Source organism: Podarcis filfolensis (genome assembly GCF_964270895.1).
Source record: "Podarcis filfolensis genome assembly, chromosome: W".
NCBI lineage: Eukaryota > Metazoa > Chordata > Lepidosauria > Squamata > Lacertidae > Podarcis > Podarcis filfolensis.
In genome coordinates, this window is record NC_139619.1 from 37,659,923 (window position 1) to 37,676,486 (window position 16,564).

Here is a 16,564-nt window from a genome sequence, read left to right on the forward strand (position 1 = left end):
GCGCTTATGTTCCCCTGACTTTGGGGACGCCTTGCAGGAGTCTCACCCGTCTCATGGCTATTCTTCTAGTGTGGACCAGTTCGACAAGCTCTCCCCCGAAAGCAGGTGCACCATCCAGAACATGCTGGCGCTGTACCTGAAGAAGAAAGCGAACACAGACCAGGAGGCAGGGACTTCTAGGGGAAGCGAGGCCTTCATGCGGGAAGCCTTGACTCCTCACGTGCTCCCCGGGATCAGCTTCGACCCCACCACCCAGTTTTCTGCTGGTGTCACTCTTTCACCTGGCCCAGAACAGGAGGCTCCTTCCCAACATGCAGAATGCCTTGCACGTGATCGATGGGCCTGTGCTCACTGTGACATAGGCAGGGCCGGATTTATGTATAGGCTAAGTAGGCTGAAGCCTAGGGCCTCTAGATCTAGGGGGCCTCGCCAGCCTGCCCGCTCCCCAGCGCCACAAACAGTCTTCCCTCTCCCCAAATTGCAAACCCAAGACTTCATGCAGGGCATTTCTCCCCCATTTCAATGACATTTTGCTTCAAAAGGAAAGGTGGACTTGGAGAAGGCAAGCAAAATGCGAGGGAGATAGTGAAAGGTACAGGAAACTGAATGCAGATTTCCAAAAAAATAGCAAGGAGAGACGAGAGGACCTTCTTAAACGAGCAATGCAAAGAAATAGAGGAAAACAACAGAATGGGAAGAACCAGAGATCTGTTCAAGAAAACTGGAGCTATGAAAGGAACATTTCATACAAAGAGTACCATAATAAAGGACAAAGGTGGAAAGAACCTAACAGAAGCAGAAGACATCAAGAAGAGGTGGCAAGAATACACAGAGGAATTATACCAGAAAGATATGGATGTCTCATACACCCCAGGTAGTGTGGTTGCTGACCTTGAGCCTGACATCCTGGAGAGCAAAGTCAAATGGGCCTTAGAAAGCACTGCTAATAACAAGGCCAGTGGAAGTGATGATATTCCAGCTGAACTATTAAATTTTGTTAAAGATGATGCTGTTAAGTTGCTACACGCAATATGCCAGGAAGTTTCGAAAACTCAGCAGTGGCCAGAGGATTGGAGAAGACCAGTCTACCTCCTTTAGAGGAAAAGGCCTTGAGGGGAGGACCTGTTGCCTCCACAATCCTTCCTAAACATGCATAAGCTGAGAGGCAATTGTCCGGCAAATGTGGTGCTGTGGGGAGGCAGGAACATTTTCCTGCAGTTAAGTATTTTCTAAGTTCCTTTCCCGAAACTTCCCCAAACGGTTCTGAAGCCTCTCTAACCTCAGAAGTCTTTTCCTCTCTCCGGAATTCTGGGATTCGAGGATAACTTCATGGAGAAGGAAAGAAACCTGCAGAATCAGCAAATGAGTGCCCGCCGGGAGCCTCCACCCCCACCGCTGCCACCAAGCAGGCTGTAAGTTGCCTTAGAGGTGTACTGTGCCCTCCCGCCTCCTTGCTTTTAAGGACTACTTGAGTTCTGTTCTCATCTCCCTGAGGCGTATCCGTGACAAGGAGAGCATGAGCAAGAAGCAACCCCAATGACCCACACTATGCGCAAGCTCTTTGTGCCTTCCACACATCCGCAGTCCGGACAGAGAGAGGGACTCATCAAGCACGTCCTCACCAAGAGAGAGAAGGAATATGTCAACACCCAGAATTTCAGGTCAGATCATGCAAAAGTGCAAACACCATGCAAAGACCAGTGGAACCCGTATCAGAGTTGGGCCTGGAGAAAGCGACATCTACATGACAGCTTTATTGTTGGGTGCCAGGCAAAGTCTGTCCTGTTCACTCAGGCCACATGGGTGGGTAATTGAAAGTATTAGTTGTGGTGGGCAATTTCCCTTGGTGCCACATACTGAACCGTGGCTTCATATTATGAGCAGGACAGCAGCCTCTCCTCCAGGTTTCTTCAGCAGGCAGCCAGCTGTCAGGAGCTGGAGTGAGGAGGAGGAGGAGGAGGAGAAGGAGGTCAGCAAGAAAAAACACCTGGTGTCAGTGGTGTTTTTTTTCAAAAGAAGCCAACATTCTTTATTCAAAGAAACCCAAACCGTGCAGGCCTCGTGACCACAGAAACCTTTCCCAACAGGTCTTGCCCCAGTGAAGTAGTTGTGAAGGCTGAAGGTTGCTACCCTCCCACCACTCTCTGAAGTCTCCTCCTCCCCCTGGTCCTTCCCAAGCAACCTGAGACTCTGACACCTTGCCTGTCTTTGCTCCCTCCTCTTAATTTCTCTGTGTTCTGGGAGACCAGCAGGGAGGGGAGCTGATCGCAGCAGAATGGGGAGACCCCCTGGCTTCTTCAGCAGCCTGCCTGATCTCTGCCTCTTGACCCCCGCCTCCAGCCTCCACTTCTGCCTCGGATTCTGGGCTGCTGTTTGCCACAGAATCTTCCTGCCCTCCTGCCTCTTCAGTTTCCAAGACCTCCTCTTGCTCACAGTCTGCTCCCTCTTCTCCCTCTGACGACCCCCCCACCAGTTCCCTGGCTCTGAGCCTTCTTCCCTTGGGGGATCCCCAGTTGGTGCCACCTGCCACTCCTATCTGCATCCAGCCAGCCCAGGACAGCAAGCAATGAACAGAGCTGGTAGACATCCCAGTACCTTGCATCTTCTAGGTGCAGCTGGTGCTCATCTTTGTCAGGAAGGACCAGCTCAGCTGCATCAAGGAAGTGATGAGGGAGACAGTGGGCACAGGCATCATGGGGAAGATGGTGAGTAGACCCTGACAGCGGAATTGCCCACGTCTATCTTTCTGTCTGTCTATCTGTTTTTCTAATCTCTGCCAACCAGTTCCCCCCTCTTTCCTGCCTGCTCACTAACAGCCATCTTTGCTCCGCCCCTGCAGGGTAACAAGGGGTGTGTGGCCGTGAGGCTTGTCTGCAACAATACCAGCTTCTGCGTTGTCAATTCCCAACTTGCTGCCCACGTGGAAGACTTTGAGCGCCGAAACCAGGATTACAAGGATATCTGTGCCCAGATGAGCTTCCTGCCCCCTGACCAGGGTCTGCCGCAGCTGACAATCATGAAACACGAGTGCGTTTCGAGGGCTTGGAGGGAGAGAGCCTTGGCTGATGTAACTTGTTGGTCTCCGCTATCTGGAGAAGCAAACTGAGTCATGTTTCTGTAACTTTCCTGTCTGTGTGTAGCTCAGGGTAGGCAGCATTTGTTGTTGTTTAGTCATTTAGTCGTGTCCGCCTCTTTGTGACCCCATGGACCAGAGCACGCCAGGCACTCCTGTCTTCCACTGCCTCCCGCAGTTTGGTCAAACTCATGCTGGTAGCTTCGAGAACACGGTCCAACCATCTTGTCCTCTGTCGTCCCCTTCTCCTTGTGCCCTCCATCTTTCCCAACATCAGGGTCTTTTCCAGGGAGTCTTCTCTTCTCATGAGGTTGCCAAAGTATTGGAGCCTCAGCTTCACGATCTGTCCTTCCAGTGAGCACTCAGGGCTGATTTCCTTCAGAATGGAGAGGTTTGATCTTCTTGCAGTCCTTGGGACTCTCAAGAGTCTCCTCCAGCACCAGAATTCAAAAGCATCAATTCTTCAGTGATCAGCCTTCTTTATGGCAGGCAGCATAGTGCTCTCCAAATATTGATAGACCAAAATTCCCATAATTGCTAAGAATTGGCCTTGCTGACTGGGGCTCATGAGAGTTCCACTTCAGCAACACCAGGAGGGTGCAGTGTCGGCGATCCCTGCTGCTGCAGCTGCACCACTAAGGTTTCTACTAGAGCAGCCAGTAGAGAGCAACATAAACCGAGTGGCAGGGATGTATTAGATTAGATTATAGCAAATGTGGGCAACTTCTCCAGTGATCGGGGTGGGAGTTGCAGTTTGTTAAGGGCAGTAACGCGAAAGCAGAGCGGCCATTTTGCATGGAGAAGGTTCCAGGCTCAGTCACCAGTGTGTGCAGATCGGGCTGGGCATGATCTCTGCCTGAAAGCTGCTGCCAGTCCATGTAGTCAGTCCTGAGCTTGATGGGTCAATGGTCTGCCTCAATATAAGGTAGCTTCCTATGTTCCTGTGTACTACAGCAGGGTTTGGAGGGCCACAAGCGCCCTGCCCATGAATTAACGAACCAGAGGAAATTCTAAAAGTCTTTGCTGAAAGGACATCAAAGCAGGGGCCAGGTGAACCTCTTTGGGAGATTATTCTGAAAGGTCGGGTGCCATGACTGAAAAGGCCCTGCCATGCTTGAAAGAGCAGGAGTTCCCTGGGAAAGGGATTCTAGTCAGTGGAGAGGCAGTGCAAACATAAGTGGGCCTTCTTCTGGTACCCTTTTCCCAAACCTTGAAACACTTGAAAGGCCAAATGGGATGCTCTGAATTGGGCCTGGAAGCAGTTCAAGAGCCAGTCTAGTTCACAGAGCACTAGCCTAATATGATCATACTGCCCAATCCTAGTTATCAGTCTTACTACATATTGCAGGAAGTGGCAGCAGGCTGCCCCCCGCCCCCCGACCCCGTGAGCTAGCCTGTAGCTGTGGTTGCTTTGCTTTTTTCCAGCATTGTCATCTGATCACTAAAAATGAGCTTCAGAGACTTCTGACCTACGACCAGGTGAGAGACATCTTTGTGTTATATGTGGTGGTTTAGGATATTGCCCTGTTTATTTCCTTTGTCTGGGATACCCCAGCCTAGGCTAGAGAAACCACTTTCAGACAGTTTGGAGCAAAGAACATAGGATGACTGCAACTTCTACAAATGCTTTTTAAGGTTGCAGGTTTGTGCAACCTGAATTAGAAGCAAGTCCCAATTAAGTTGGAGGGTTGCCTTGGAATAAGTAGGACTGCTCTGCATTTCCCAGTTAGAGGGCTTTCCTAGCTCAGCACACGCTCCAGATGTTGTTGGACTCCCATCAGCCCCAGCATAGCTGCTGTCCAGCAATATCTAAAGGTCTAAGGTTTCCTGCTCTAGGTTTTGCATCTGTCTGGAAAATCTGCGTTGCTCACATGTTCTTATCAGCAGAGACTTCCATTAAGTCCAATTAAATTGCTGGTGCTTTTTGTTTTACATTTTTCTCTCCAAGGTTTGTGTGTTCATCATGCTGACGACCTTTCTCCCACTTGGCATAAGGATCATTGGTATTTTGTGTTGAAACAGAGGCCTGATTGCTGCACCTTATGGTGGATTTAAACTCTGTGAGCGTAGTCATGCCTTAGCCCTTTGAGAAGGATGCTGCAAGGAAGGCAAGGGGGGGGGCAGCCTCAGACTTCCAACATATGCAAAACCATCATAAAACATTAAAAACTTCCCTAAAGGCTGTATAGTTACTTATGTCCTTGACATCTGACGGGAGGGTGTCCCACAGGGCAGGTGCCACTACTCAGAAGGCCCTCTGCCTGCTTCCCTGTAACTTTGCTTCTCACAGTGAGGAAACCGCCAGAAGGCCCTCGGTACTGGACCCTGATGCCTGGGCTGAACAATGGGGATGGAGACACTCTTTCAGGGCTGAGGCCATTTAGGGCTTTAAAGGTTGGCACCAACACTCAGAATTGTGCTCAGAAACGTCCTGGGAGCCAACGTAGGATGCAAAAGGATGGTTTTGCAGTTGCTCATAGTGTCGGGGGTGTATTCTGGTGGTTGTTAACAGTTTGTATGGATTATTGGTACATATAACATTGCATATTGTAGGTATGGCTAACCTGTGGTCTGCCAGATGTTACTGAGCTGCAGTTCCTGTTGGCTCCAGCCATCATGGCCAGTAATCAGGGATGATGGGAATTGTAGTTCTGCAGCATTGTGAGGGCCACGTGTCTGCTGCTCCTGAGTTAGAGGATTTTCCTGTCGTGTGATGCAGCAAAGTAATTTAAGATGACATGGGGCAAAAATGCACAAACATGCTGTACTTTTAATAACTGTGTATAAGATAGGATTTCAGCAGGTATACCCCTTTTTTTGCACTTGGCTAACCTACTAGTAGGGATGCGGGTGGCGCAGTGGGTTAAACCACAGAGCCTAGGGCTTGACGATCAGAAGGTCGGCGGTTCGAATCCCCGCGACGGGGTGAGCTTCCCTTGCTCGGTCCCTGCTCCTGCCAACCTAGCAGTTCGAAAGCACGTCTAAGTGCAAGTAGATAAATAGGTACCGCTCCGGCGAGAAGGTAAACACCGTTTCTGTGTGCTGCTCTGGTTCACCAGAAGCGGCTTAGTCATGCTGGCCACATGACCCGGAAGCTGTACGCCGGCTCCCTTGGCCAATAAAGCGAGATGAGCGCCGCAACCCCAGAGTCGGTCACGACTGGACCTGATGGTCAGGGGTCCCTTTGTTGTTGTTGTTGTTTAGTCGTTTTGTTGTGTCCGCCTCTTTGTGACCCCATGGACCAGAGCACGCCAGGCACTCCTGTCTTCCACTGCCTCCCGCAGTTTGGTCAGACTCATGTTTGTAGCTTCGAAAACACTGTCCAACCAGGGGGTCCCTTTACCTTTACCTTTAACCTACTAGTACTTCACCTTGGTCTTCCAGCACAACAGTGGCTGTTAATAGACTCCATTGTCAGGCAACAGGGGGTCTTTTGCTTCTCTGCTGATAAGCAATTTCTTTTTGGCTTTAGCTAAACATTCAGCGTACCCAAAAGACAGCTTTTGCTGATTTCACAGAGGGAGAGATCAAGTTCATCCCGACGTACAAATTTGACTCTAAAACAGATCCTGCTTGATAGTTGAGCCTTTGTAAGTAAGTCCTCTCAATCATTCTTCTGCAAGGCTTGTTTGTTTTTCCTAGTCTGCTGAGATGCTAGTAGTGTCCTGCCTTTCCATCCTCCTGAGCAGGCTAGTAAAACATATATTTTAAACATGGCTTTCTGCTAAGCAAGCTGTTGGAGGAGGGCTAGAGTTGAGGGCTGGACGGACTTCCTTTCCTCTGCAGCCAGAATGGACACCAAGCCACGGAGGAAGAGAGAGATCCAGCTCTCCTTCACCTGCTCGCTCTGCTTGCATGGAATTCCGGGTTGCCAAAGGCTGCTAGGCGAGTTGTGAAATGCCAGGCTGTGATATGTTGTCTTCCTCAAACCATCCCTGCTCAAAGTCTCTGGAAATGTTTTGGCTCCTTTTCCACAAGCAGCCTTTCCCCCACATTTGTCCTGATAACCAGCATCCTCTGTTTCATGGCGTGTTTAAGCAGAGAATCCTCTTTGTGTCAAGGAAGTCTGGGAATTAGACTTGGTGCTCTCTCAAGATGAGTCTGCCAGGGCATAAGAGCATGAGAGCAGCCCTGCTGGATCAGGCCATTGGTCCATCTGGCCCAGCATCCTGTTCTCACATTGGCCAATGAGATGCCTCTTGGGGAGCCCACAAACAGGACCTGGGTGCAACAGCACGCTCCCCTCCTCCAAGCCATACTGCTTCTCTTGGTGGAGTATGTTCTGTGGCCATTATGGCTAGTAGCCATTGAGCCTCACCAGCCATGATTTGGCATATTCTTGTGGTTCTTGACAACTGTCAGAAGCCACCTAGGCCTGCTAGTTTCATTGCTCTTGCTGTGGTAATGGGGAAATCAAAAGGACAGGCGGAACATGTAGTGACGAAGCCGGAAAACGGCAGGCTCCTTTGGGCAGCATTTCAGGTGCCAGAAAGGGTCTTTTGGATCACTGAAAAAATAGTGTCTGAACAAGAATAACGGGGCCCCTTGCTTTGGGGAAGGATCATCATTTGGTGGTGTGCCATATGCTTTGTATGCAGAGTCTCAAGTTGAAAGGCACCTCCACCTGAAAAAGGATTGGGCCACAGAGAGCTGCTGCCAGCCAGAGGAGACTTAATTAATGAATTGTGGGGTTGGAAGGGATCACGAGGGTCATCTAGTCCAACCCCCTGCAATGTAGGAATCCAAACTGGGGGAGGTCAGAAATTCATTCTGACCTGGTAGATGGCAGCTTTTGATTTCCTGACAACTCTCTCCATGAGGCAAAATGCCTGCACACCTGCAAGGTCCGCCCCTTCAGAAGTTGGACTCCCAAGCCCCATCATCTCCAGCTCTTGACCGTGGTCAAGATCACAGGCCGTGTGTGGAGCCAAAGTTGGACTGCGTGAGCCTTGTGTGTTGCCTCAGCCAGTCCAACTGTCTCCTTGCAGTGGGAAGTGCCGTGTGCCAGCATGGTGTGAGCCAATCCTCTGGAGAGGAGGCAGCGTGAATCAGCTCAGCTACCGAAGCCACATGGAATTGAAAAGGAGCGACCACAAGCCCCTCAGCTCCCTCTTCCTCACAGGGGTAAGACCTGCCCTGGCCAGGGCTATCGTCTATTCAGGGTTTTTAGTTGCCTGCTATGTGGCACCTCCTCGAATCTGGGCAGGCCCTGACCAACAACCAGGCCCCTTTCCACAGAGCTCCTCCTTGGCCAATGACTTCCGGTGCAAGGAGTGGGCAGGTTTTGGCTCTGTTAAATCCCTAGGCTTCCATTCTCCACTCTTCTGAGTACACGCTGCTCCTGCAGGCATGGCAGACCACATGGGCTGAACTGTATACCTTAACCGTTGGCTCCATTCATGCAATGGAGCTTCTGTGGTACTTGGCTTGGAGCATTTGGCTTCAGCCCATTGGCTCTGGAAGTCACTGCCGCTGCCATCCTGGGGAAGCTCTCAGAGTTACAGTACTTGCCTCTTTCAGGGCTGGGAACAGGGGGGTGCATCAGGCCTTTCTGCTCTTAACTCATGCCCCCCCTTTCAGTCCATAGCTCCAACAAATGTGCTCTGCCCCCCCCATAGGTGAAGGTTGTGGCTGACCGACGGTACCAGAAAGTGTTTGAGGATATTGTTCAGTTGATGGACAGGATGGAGAACGAATTCCTTCCCTGCCTGGAGGGAGGTAAAGACGAATAGGATCCTCTCCAACCCCTTAAAGAGGGTTTGCTGCAAAAAGACCAGGGGGGAAAGAAGCCCTTGGCCCATCTAGCTCAGTCTCGAGCGGTTCCCCAGGATTTCCAGGGGATTTCTCCCAGCCCTACCTGGAGATGCTGGGGATAGAACCTGGGACCTTTGCATGCAAGGCAGATGCCCTTTCACTGAGCGGCAGCCTCTTCCTCTTCCTCGCAGGCAAAGACTCCAGGGGTAGCCAGCGTGGTGCCCTCCAGATGCTGGACTACAACTCCCATCATCCCCAGCCAACATGGTCAGTGGCAAGTGCAGCAATATCTGGAGAGCCCCACGTGGACCTGTTGCATGTGCAGTCCCCTAAATGAGAGCCCGGGGCCAAGGACAAACTTCCCCCTGGAGCACGTTTCCTCGCCTCTGCTGAAGGCAAGCACTCTCTTTCCTCCCCCCCCCCCTTTTGCTCTGCAGTTTCCGTTTGAGAATGTGAAGTTCCGGCAGCTGCAGAAGGAGAAGTTCCAGATCACAAACAACGGGCAGGTCACCCTCCACTTCTCCTTTATCCCCAAGCTCAGTGACAGCCAGTATTGGAAGCCATGGCTTTGCGCTGAGCCCTGCGAGGGATACTTGGAGCCCAGCGCGTCTCTCTCTGGAATCAGAACTGTAGAGTTGGAAAGGGACCCCAAGGGTCATCTAGGGAAGGCCTTCCTTTTCTCCTCCTCTTCCCAACCCTCCTCCCTCAAACCTTGGGAGTTTGGTAGAGCAGGGGAGGCTTAACATTTGTGGGCTGCATTGCCCCATGCTCAAGCCTCCAAGGGCCACACGTCAAAGCAGCGGAGCCCAAAGTGTAAAAGTGTGTGTGACCAGCTTTAAACAAACACACACACACAAATGAATTGAAGCCAAACAATGCTGGAGGGTCCCCAAACACCTTTTGGCATCGCAGGGAACCAGTGAGAGCAGTCCGTCCAAAAATTACTTTTTTAAAACAATGCGTATTTTTATGTTGTGGAGGCACAAAAATATCTTGGGGATCATATAGAACTAGCAAAATTTTAAAAACTCAATGAAATGTAAACTAAAAAAGAAAGTTACATTGGGGGTGCAAAAATTCTTTCCCTTTTTATATTCTTTTGTTAGGATCACTTTCTCTCACCCCCCAGTATCCTGTCACCATCTTCTGTGCAGCTGCTGCTTTGGAGGACTAGAGAGGAAAGTGGGGTGGGGGTGGGAACTGAGTCGCTTCTTTTCCTAATTCTTGAAGTTAAGGTTTCCCCCATACACCTGTGAGAACAGGATGCTGTACTAGATGGGCCATTGGCCTGATCCAGCAGGCTCGCATTGTGTCCTTCTGTTCAATTCTTCACTGTCTTCACTTTTAATTTACAGACAAGCCAACTTGGCTGTGCCAAAGAGTGTATCTACCTGACCTCCTCCCGTTTTAGGGGAGACGGGGGACATTTCCCTGGATGTGTACGTCAGCAAGGAAGATCAGACTGAGGCTATCTTTGTCCTTCACCTTGACCCTGGCAAGGACTATTTCCTCACCATCAGTGGGAGCTACCTACCAAGCTGCTTCAGGACCTCCTTGGAAGCCTTGTGCTGAATGTCTACCCTTCCCACTCTGCTTGCCTGCTTGAAAAACAGCTGCTCTTCCACTCAGAAATGTGGGGGCTGGGGGTCCTCCGCTGCATTCAGCTTCAGCTTCTGTAGCTGTGCATCCGCTTCCTGTGTGCTGTTCATGCCCTTTGTTTGCCTTGACTGAGTCATCCCAGGTCCTCCCACCTGCCCTTTCGCAGGGCCACTGAACCGTGTGCATTTCCCTGCCATCTGCCCAGATACTGTTCAGCCAACGGGCTGTTTCTTTCTCTTCTCAGGGCCTGTGCCATTAACACCCTTGGTTGTCTTTTGCTCTTGCCTTCCTCCTCTGATCTCAGGGAGAAGACAGCTTCCTAGAAAAGGTAACAGTTGGTTTGCTATCCTCTAGATGTTCTTGTAGCGGGCTCAAATCAGGTACAGGCAACGCCCCGTTTACACGGGGGTTGTGTTCCGAGGTACCGTGCGTTTAAATGAAATTGCGTATATTGGGGACAGCATTGGAAAAGCCTGCAAACACCCTCTAAACTTCCAGAAGCCCTTTTGAAAGGCCTTCTGAAAACCAGCAGCCTCCCTGCAAAACTCCTTGCTCCAACTCTCCACAGGCCTGAGAGGTCGGTGCCAAAGCTCCTGGGAGGGAGTCGAGATGCTGTTTCCATGCCACTTTGCCGCTTTTGTGCTCTTGGGGGGGGGACATTTTTGCCCCTTCCAGTGCCCCTTCCAGCTTTGCGGCAGTGTGCATGTGCCTTGAAGGCACGTAAATGGAGTTGCCCTTGTCAACGATCAGCAGCTGCTCCATGCAGTGGCAGCTGGTCCCTTAGGGCAAACCAGGCACTACCCCACCAACCTCACCTGCCTGTCTTCTGACTCAAATCCAGTCCAGGTGGTGGCTCTAGCTCTCTGCGTTTTTCTCTTCCCTAGTCTCAACGTGGCCCTTGTAGAACTCGGCAGAGGAGAACGGAGACGAAACCAGAATTTGCCAGCACTGCTTGTAACTGATTTTGCGCTGCTTGACTCTGGGTCCGCTTGCGATTGGCAGCACGGGAGGCAGAAAGCCCAATCTCATGATGCAGGCGCCAGCCCCCTCTGGCCCCAAGAGCCAGTTTTCTCCTTGTTTCTGTGCTCAGCCACTGCTGCACAGGCTATGCCACTCTGGCTTACTCTTACCACCTGAGCACTGGCATTTGGGAAGCGGTAGTGGCTGCTTTGGGGTGGCTCAGGGAAATGTCACTCCTCTCGAAATCAGATATACTTGGGTGTATTATCCTAGCCACAAGGAGACAGTGGTGACTGTCAATTTGGACAGCTGTAGACATTGAGAATCATGGAGGATATGTTTATCGGTGGCTACCGGTCAGGGCTATTTCTTGCCACTATTATCACAAACCACATGCTTTTGATTACCAGTTTCTGGGGAACATGATGGACAGAGTGCTCTTGTCCCCGTGTCCCTATGGACTCCCAAGGGCATGTGGTTGGCCATTGTGGGAACAAAATGCTGATCTAACCCAGCAAGGCTCCTGTGTTCTTTAGCATGCACCAGCTACTCTTGCACTAAGACTCTGATACAGTATGTTTCATTCCCCACATCAATACACTCTCTCTCTCTCTCTCTCTCTCTCTCTCTCTCTCTCTCTCTCTCTCCAGGGGCGGGGAGTATTGGCGGGGGGGGGGGGAGGGGAGGGGGGATGAACTGGGTCCTAATCAACAGCTGCCCTGGGGATGAGGGGATCAAATTCTCATCCATGTTCTGTTGCTGTTTTTGTTACTTATTTCCTGCCCTTCACCCTAAGGTCCCAGGGCAGGTTCCGGCAATTTAAATAAAATGTTAGCCAAACCTCATGTCCACAGCTGCATATTCAGTAAGCTTTTGGGTGAACTGCACATCCGGAGTGGGAGGATTACTAGCTGCATATTAATAGGGGGAGGGGGAGCTTGGATTTGGGGTGCGAGCAATTTGTTTTTTGTTTTCCCCCTTGAGATGCTTGCTGTGGCTAGGGCCGGGTGATACGTCAATATGGATATATTTTCAAATCAGCTTGAAGTCTAGATAGTGAGACTGGTTTCATAATTTCTGACCTGGCAATATATTGTGAATCATGATGTGTGTGTGTACTATGCAAAAAACACCATGTGGGGGGAAACTGTGAAGCCAGACAATGCTTCTCTAGATTCCTGCAGCCCCTGTGGACTCTGCCGGTTCAGCTTTCCCCTGCCCTCCTGCAGGGGGCAGCAAAAATCACAATGCGGGGGAAACCGTGAAGCCAGCCAATGCCTCTACATAGCTCCATCTTATTTCAGACATCGTGATATATTGGTGTATTGCAATGTTTAGCTAGTGATATATCACCATGTTGAAAGCCAGCTATCGCCCAGCCCTAGTTGTGGCCTCAGAGGGCAAGACTTGTCCACCCAGCTGGAGCAAGGAAAGAATGCATACAGGCACACATTCTGTCAGGCTCTCATGCCAGTCCCCCTTGTCATTGGACCTCCAGGAGAAGCAGTTTCTGGATATCGTACCCCAGGATGGTGATGACTCTACTGAGCGGCCAAGGAGATCTGGCTTTTGGTGGACCACCTCTTCAAGAATGCCTGCCACCAGGTGAGCTGAGGGGGACGGTACCATTGAAAGGATGGGTGTGGGCTGGAATCCAGTACCAGTTTTGGGGTGTGCAGGTTCCAAACGCCCCAATCTTAGCTACCGACTCGCTCTTACAAACTCCTGCTGTGAGTATAGTGGCACCTTGGTGGAGCGGCAGCGGGTGGGACATTCAGCATATTGTCTTCCTTAGAGCGGCTCAGAAGAACCCAAGTGTTCCCAACCATTGTCTGTCTCTCCCTAGCAAAGCGGCTCTCTGCGACTCGCCACTAGAAGAAGCGGGGAATGATTTCACTCTCCCATTGCCCCAAATCAGGAGAAGGGTTGTAGGAATGCTACTGTGGAAAGCAGGCGGGATAAAATTCTCAGCCCTTGCGCCAGCTCTCTTGGTGATGGGCTTCTCTCCATTGTGGCATTCCTCGACCTCACATTATGCACCTCAGGGCTGGATTGTTCTTCATGCTATCCAGGATGTACCTCATCCCTTCCGAACGCATGGGTGATACTCTGCTTCAGGAGGACCTCTTCCAGACCCCGGGGACGCAGGACGAGCTGCAGGAGATAACTGAGTGCCTGGACACCAGCATTCCCGAGACGATCCCTATCCTCTTTGGGGGACATTGTTGGGGAGCAGGGCTGCTTGGTGGTTTTCTTTCGCTCTTGGCTGGAATGGACCTCACTTTTATATACCTGGTGGCTTAGGTTCCTAGGCCAGCCCATCCTTAAGGCTCTGGGACACAGCACAATGAAATGCCCACAGTCAAGTCCAGTCATGCATCCAAACAGCTTCACAGCTTTTTTTTTTTTTTTTAAATATTTTTTATTGCTTTTTTTCCAGAATCTGAATCCATCATCAATGACACAACAAAAGCAGTTTTACAGGAAAAAAAGAGATTAAACAAGAAAAAATTCATCTTTCAACATCTTTTTCCATCATCCACTGGACTTCCCCATCCCCTCCATCCCTGCATTCTTTGTAATAAATGTAAACAGCAAATTAGTACCTTGTTTCCTGTGTTTTTGTATTTTCGTCTAGTTATTCACTCTGAAATTAAAACTTTCTCAATCATTAACTTTGTTTCTATCGTCTCCGAATTTCAATACTGAAGCCTATTTACCTCAAACCTTAGCAAATTTTTAACATTCATATATCTTATAATGTTTTTGTAAATAGTCCTTAAATTTTTTCCAGTCCTCTTCCACAGCCTCTTCTCCCAGGTCTCGGATTCTGCCAGTCATTTCGGCTAATTGCATATAGTCCATCAGTTGTGTGTGCCATTCTTCCAGTGTGGGTAGCTCCTGTGCCTTCCAGTATTTAGCTATGAGAATTCTTGCTGCGGTCGTTGCATATAAAAAGAAGGTTCTGTCTTTCTTGGGTATCCTCTGGCCCACAATGCCCAAGAGGAAGGCCTCTGGTTTCTTATGAAAGGTATACTTAAATACCTTTTTCAACTCGTTATAAATCAATTCCCAGAAGGCCTTCACCCTCGGGCATGTCCACCAGAGGTGGTAAAAGGTTCCTTCAGCCTCCTTACATTTCCAACATTTATTATCAGACAAATGATATATCTTTGCAAGTTTGACTGGGGTCATGTACCACCTGTACATCATTTTCATAATATTTTCCTTTAAGGCACTACATGCCGTAAATTTCAAACCGGTGGTCCATAACCTTTCCCAGTCCTCAAACATAATGTTGTATCCAATATCTTGAGCCCATTTTATCATGGCTGATTTGACAAACAGCTTCACAGCTTTAACCCCCATTTGAAAACATCAGCCTGGCTAGATAGAGCAGAGGTGGGGAATCTTGACAGGCCCGCAGGCCCCACATCTAGCATCATACGTGGTGTCAAGGTAAAGACATGGCTGCAAAGGAGCTTCAAGGGTGCGTTCAATTGTTCTTTGGCAAGCAGGGTTTGTTGACCGCACTTTTGGAGTTGACCACTAGTATTTGCTGTTTGGATTGAAACCATGCCTGCAGAAGGACATTTCCTCGGCAGATCAGCTTTGCAGGCAGCTTCGTCAAGAGGGGAGGTGTGGGATAATTACAGTGGGGTGGCTCAGTTGCTAGAGCGTGACACTCTTAATCTCAGGGCTGCGGGTTCAAAATGTGGGGTAATAAGCAAAGGATTTTAGGTATACTAAAAACAACAAGACCGCCCATAAAATGTATGCTATTGCCATGCCAAAATGAGAGAAAATTATTTGGAGGGAGGCAATGGATGGGGCCACGGACCCCTGATTGTGAATAACGGAACTAGATGATCCTCGGTGTCCCTTCCAACTCCACAATTCTATGATCCTGTGTCTTAAACACAAATCTTGAGGAATAATGTTTGTGTGTTTCTGTTTGAACTTCCCCAGCCTTTGCTTTATTCTGAATTGCGCTTGCGTCCCTACTCCCCACGTGTAGAATTGCTATACCTTGGGATTTTCCTGGACATTCAAGCGTTTCCCGCATGGACACTCGTTTCCAACGGCCAAATCCCGGCGGATGGCAACCCTACCCAATTGTGCCAGATTGCCTGGCATACATTACAAGCATCTAGTCACATAGATTCTCCAGAATCCCGGGGCTAGCCCACCTGACGGGAAGAGTCCGCGACGAGAAGGAGGAGGAGTACCAGGAAGAATGGACAAAATTCAAAGATTATTTAGCTAAATATGTCAAGATAACCTAATTGGAAAAGCTTGCAAATATGAGATAGGCTTAGGGTTTAAATATGTAAGGATAGGAATTAAGATGTTTCAAGCTAGATTAGAAAGAATGAAAGATGTGAAGTGATCAAGTTAATTTTTTTATTTTTTTTTAGAAGATTGATTTTGGAAAACTGTTAAAATGAAATACAATGAAATTCAACCAGGGGGATTTGAGGAAGTCACTTAACAATGTTATCAAGATTGGTTTAATTACAATTAGGATGTATGTTTGTTTGTTTGTCTTAAATTTTTTTTGGAAAATTAATTTAAAAAACTGAAAAGAAAAACACCATAGATTATCCAGAATCCCAAGCAGCGACACTGTGAAACTTTCATAGGAATAAAAGGTAGGGGGGAAGGAGGCACAATGTCAAGCAGGCAGCAGAATAAACCCGAGCACTGTGGGTCTAAAACCGGCCCCTGAATCTCTTGCTCCCCACTCTGCCCTTCTAACAATACCATTTTTTTGCTTGCTGGATGGCTGTTTGCAATGAGACCTCAGTCACTGAGGAAGGGTGCTGGCCCAGTGGTAGAAGTATGTGCTTGGCATGCAGGCGATCCAAAAATCAATTCAAGAGCAAAATTCCAGTTCTCGTGTTTTCTGTATACATGGCTAATTTAAAGGAGAATAGCATGGTGCCTTCCACAGAGTCAGACCATTGAGCCGCCGAACTCCTTAAGGGAGGACCAGAGCTCGCTGGTGATGCAGGTCCCAGAACAGTCTCCAGCATCTCCAGGTGAAACTGAAAACATCACCTGCCTGGAACCTTGTAGAGCCACTGCCAATCAGTACAGACAGTGCTGAGTTAGGTAGCTATGATCCATCCACCATCACCCTTTGCCCGAAGCAAAGGCACATCGCTGGTCCAAATC

General features: G+C 49.4%; 1 protein-coding gene across 1 annotated transcript in view; it reads left to right on the top strand.

The window, feature by feature from the left end:
* Positions 1–1,688: 1,688 nt before the first annotated feature.
* Positions 1,689–16,564, top strand: part of LOC310753736 (inositol polyphosphate 5-phosphatase OCRL-like) — a gene marked incomplete at both ends in the record, with an annotated part of 121,448 nt that continues 106,572 nt past the window's right edge. The window contains 4 exons of the mRNA XM_083595080.1: positions 1,689–1,709; positions 2,610–2,705; positions 2,840–3,067; positions 4,499–4,552. Of these exons, the coding sequence (XP_083451206.1) occupies positions 1,689–1,709; positions 2,610–2,705; positions 2,840–3,067; positions 4,499–4,552 (399 nt within the window). The remainder of the gene's footprint in view (positions 1,710–2,609; positions 2,706–2,839; positions 3,068–4,498; positions 4,553–16,564) is intronic.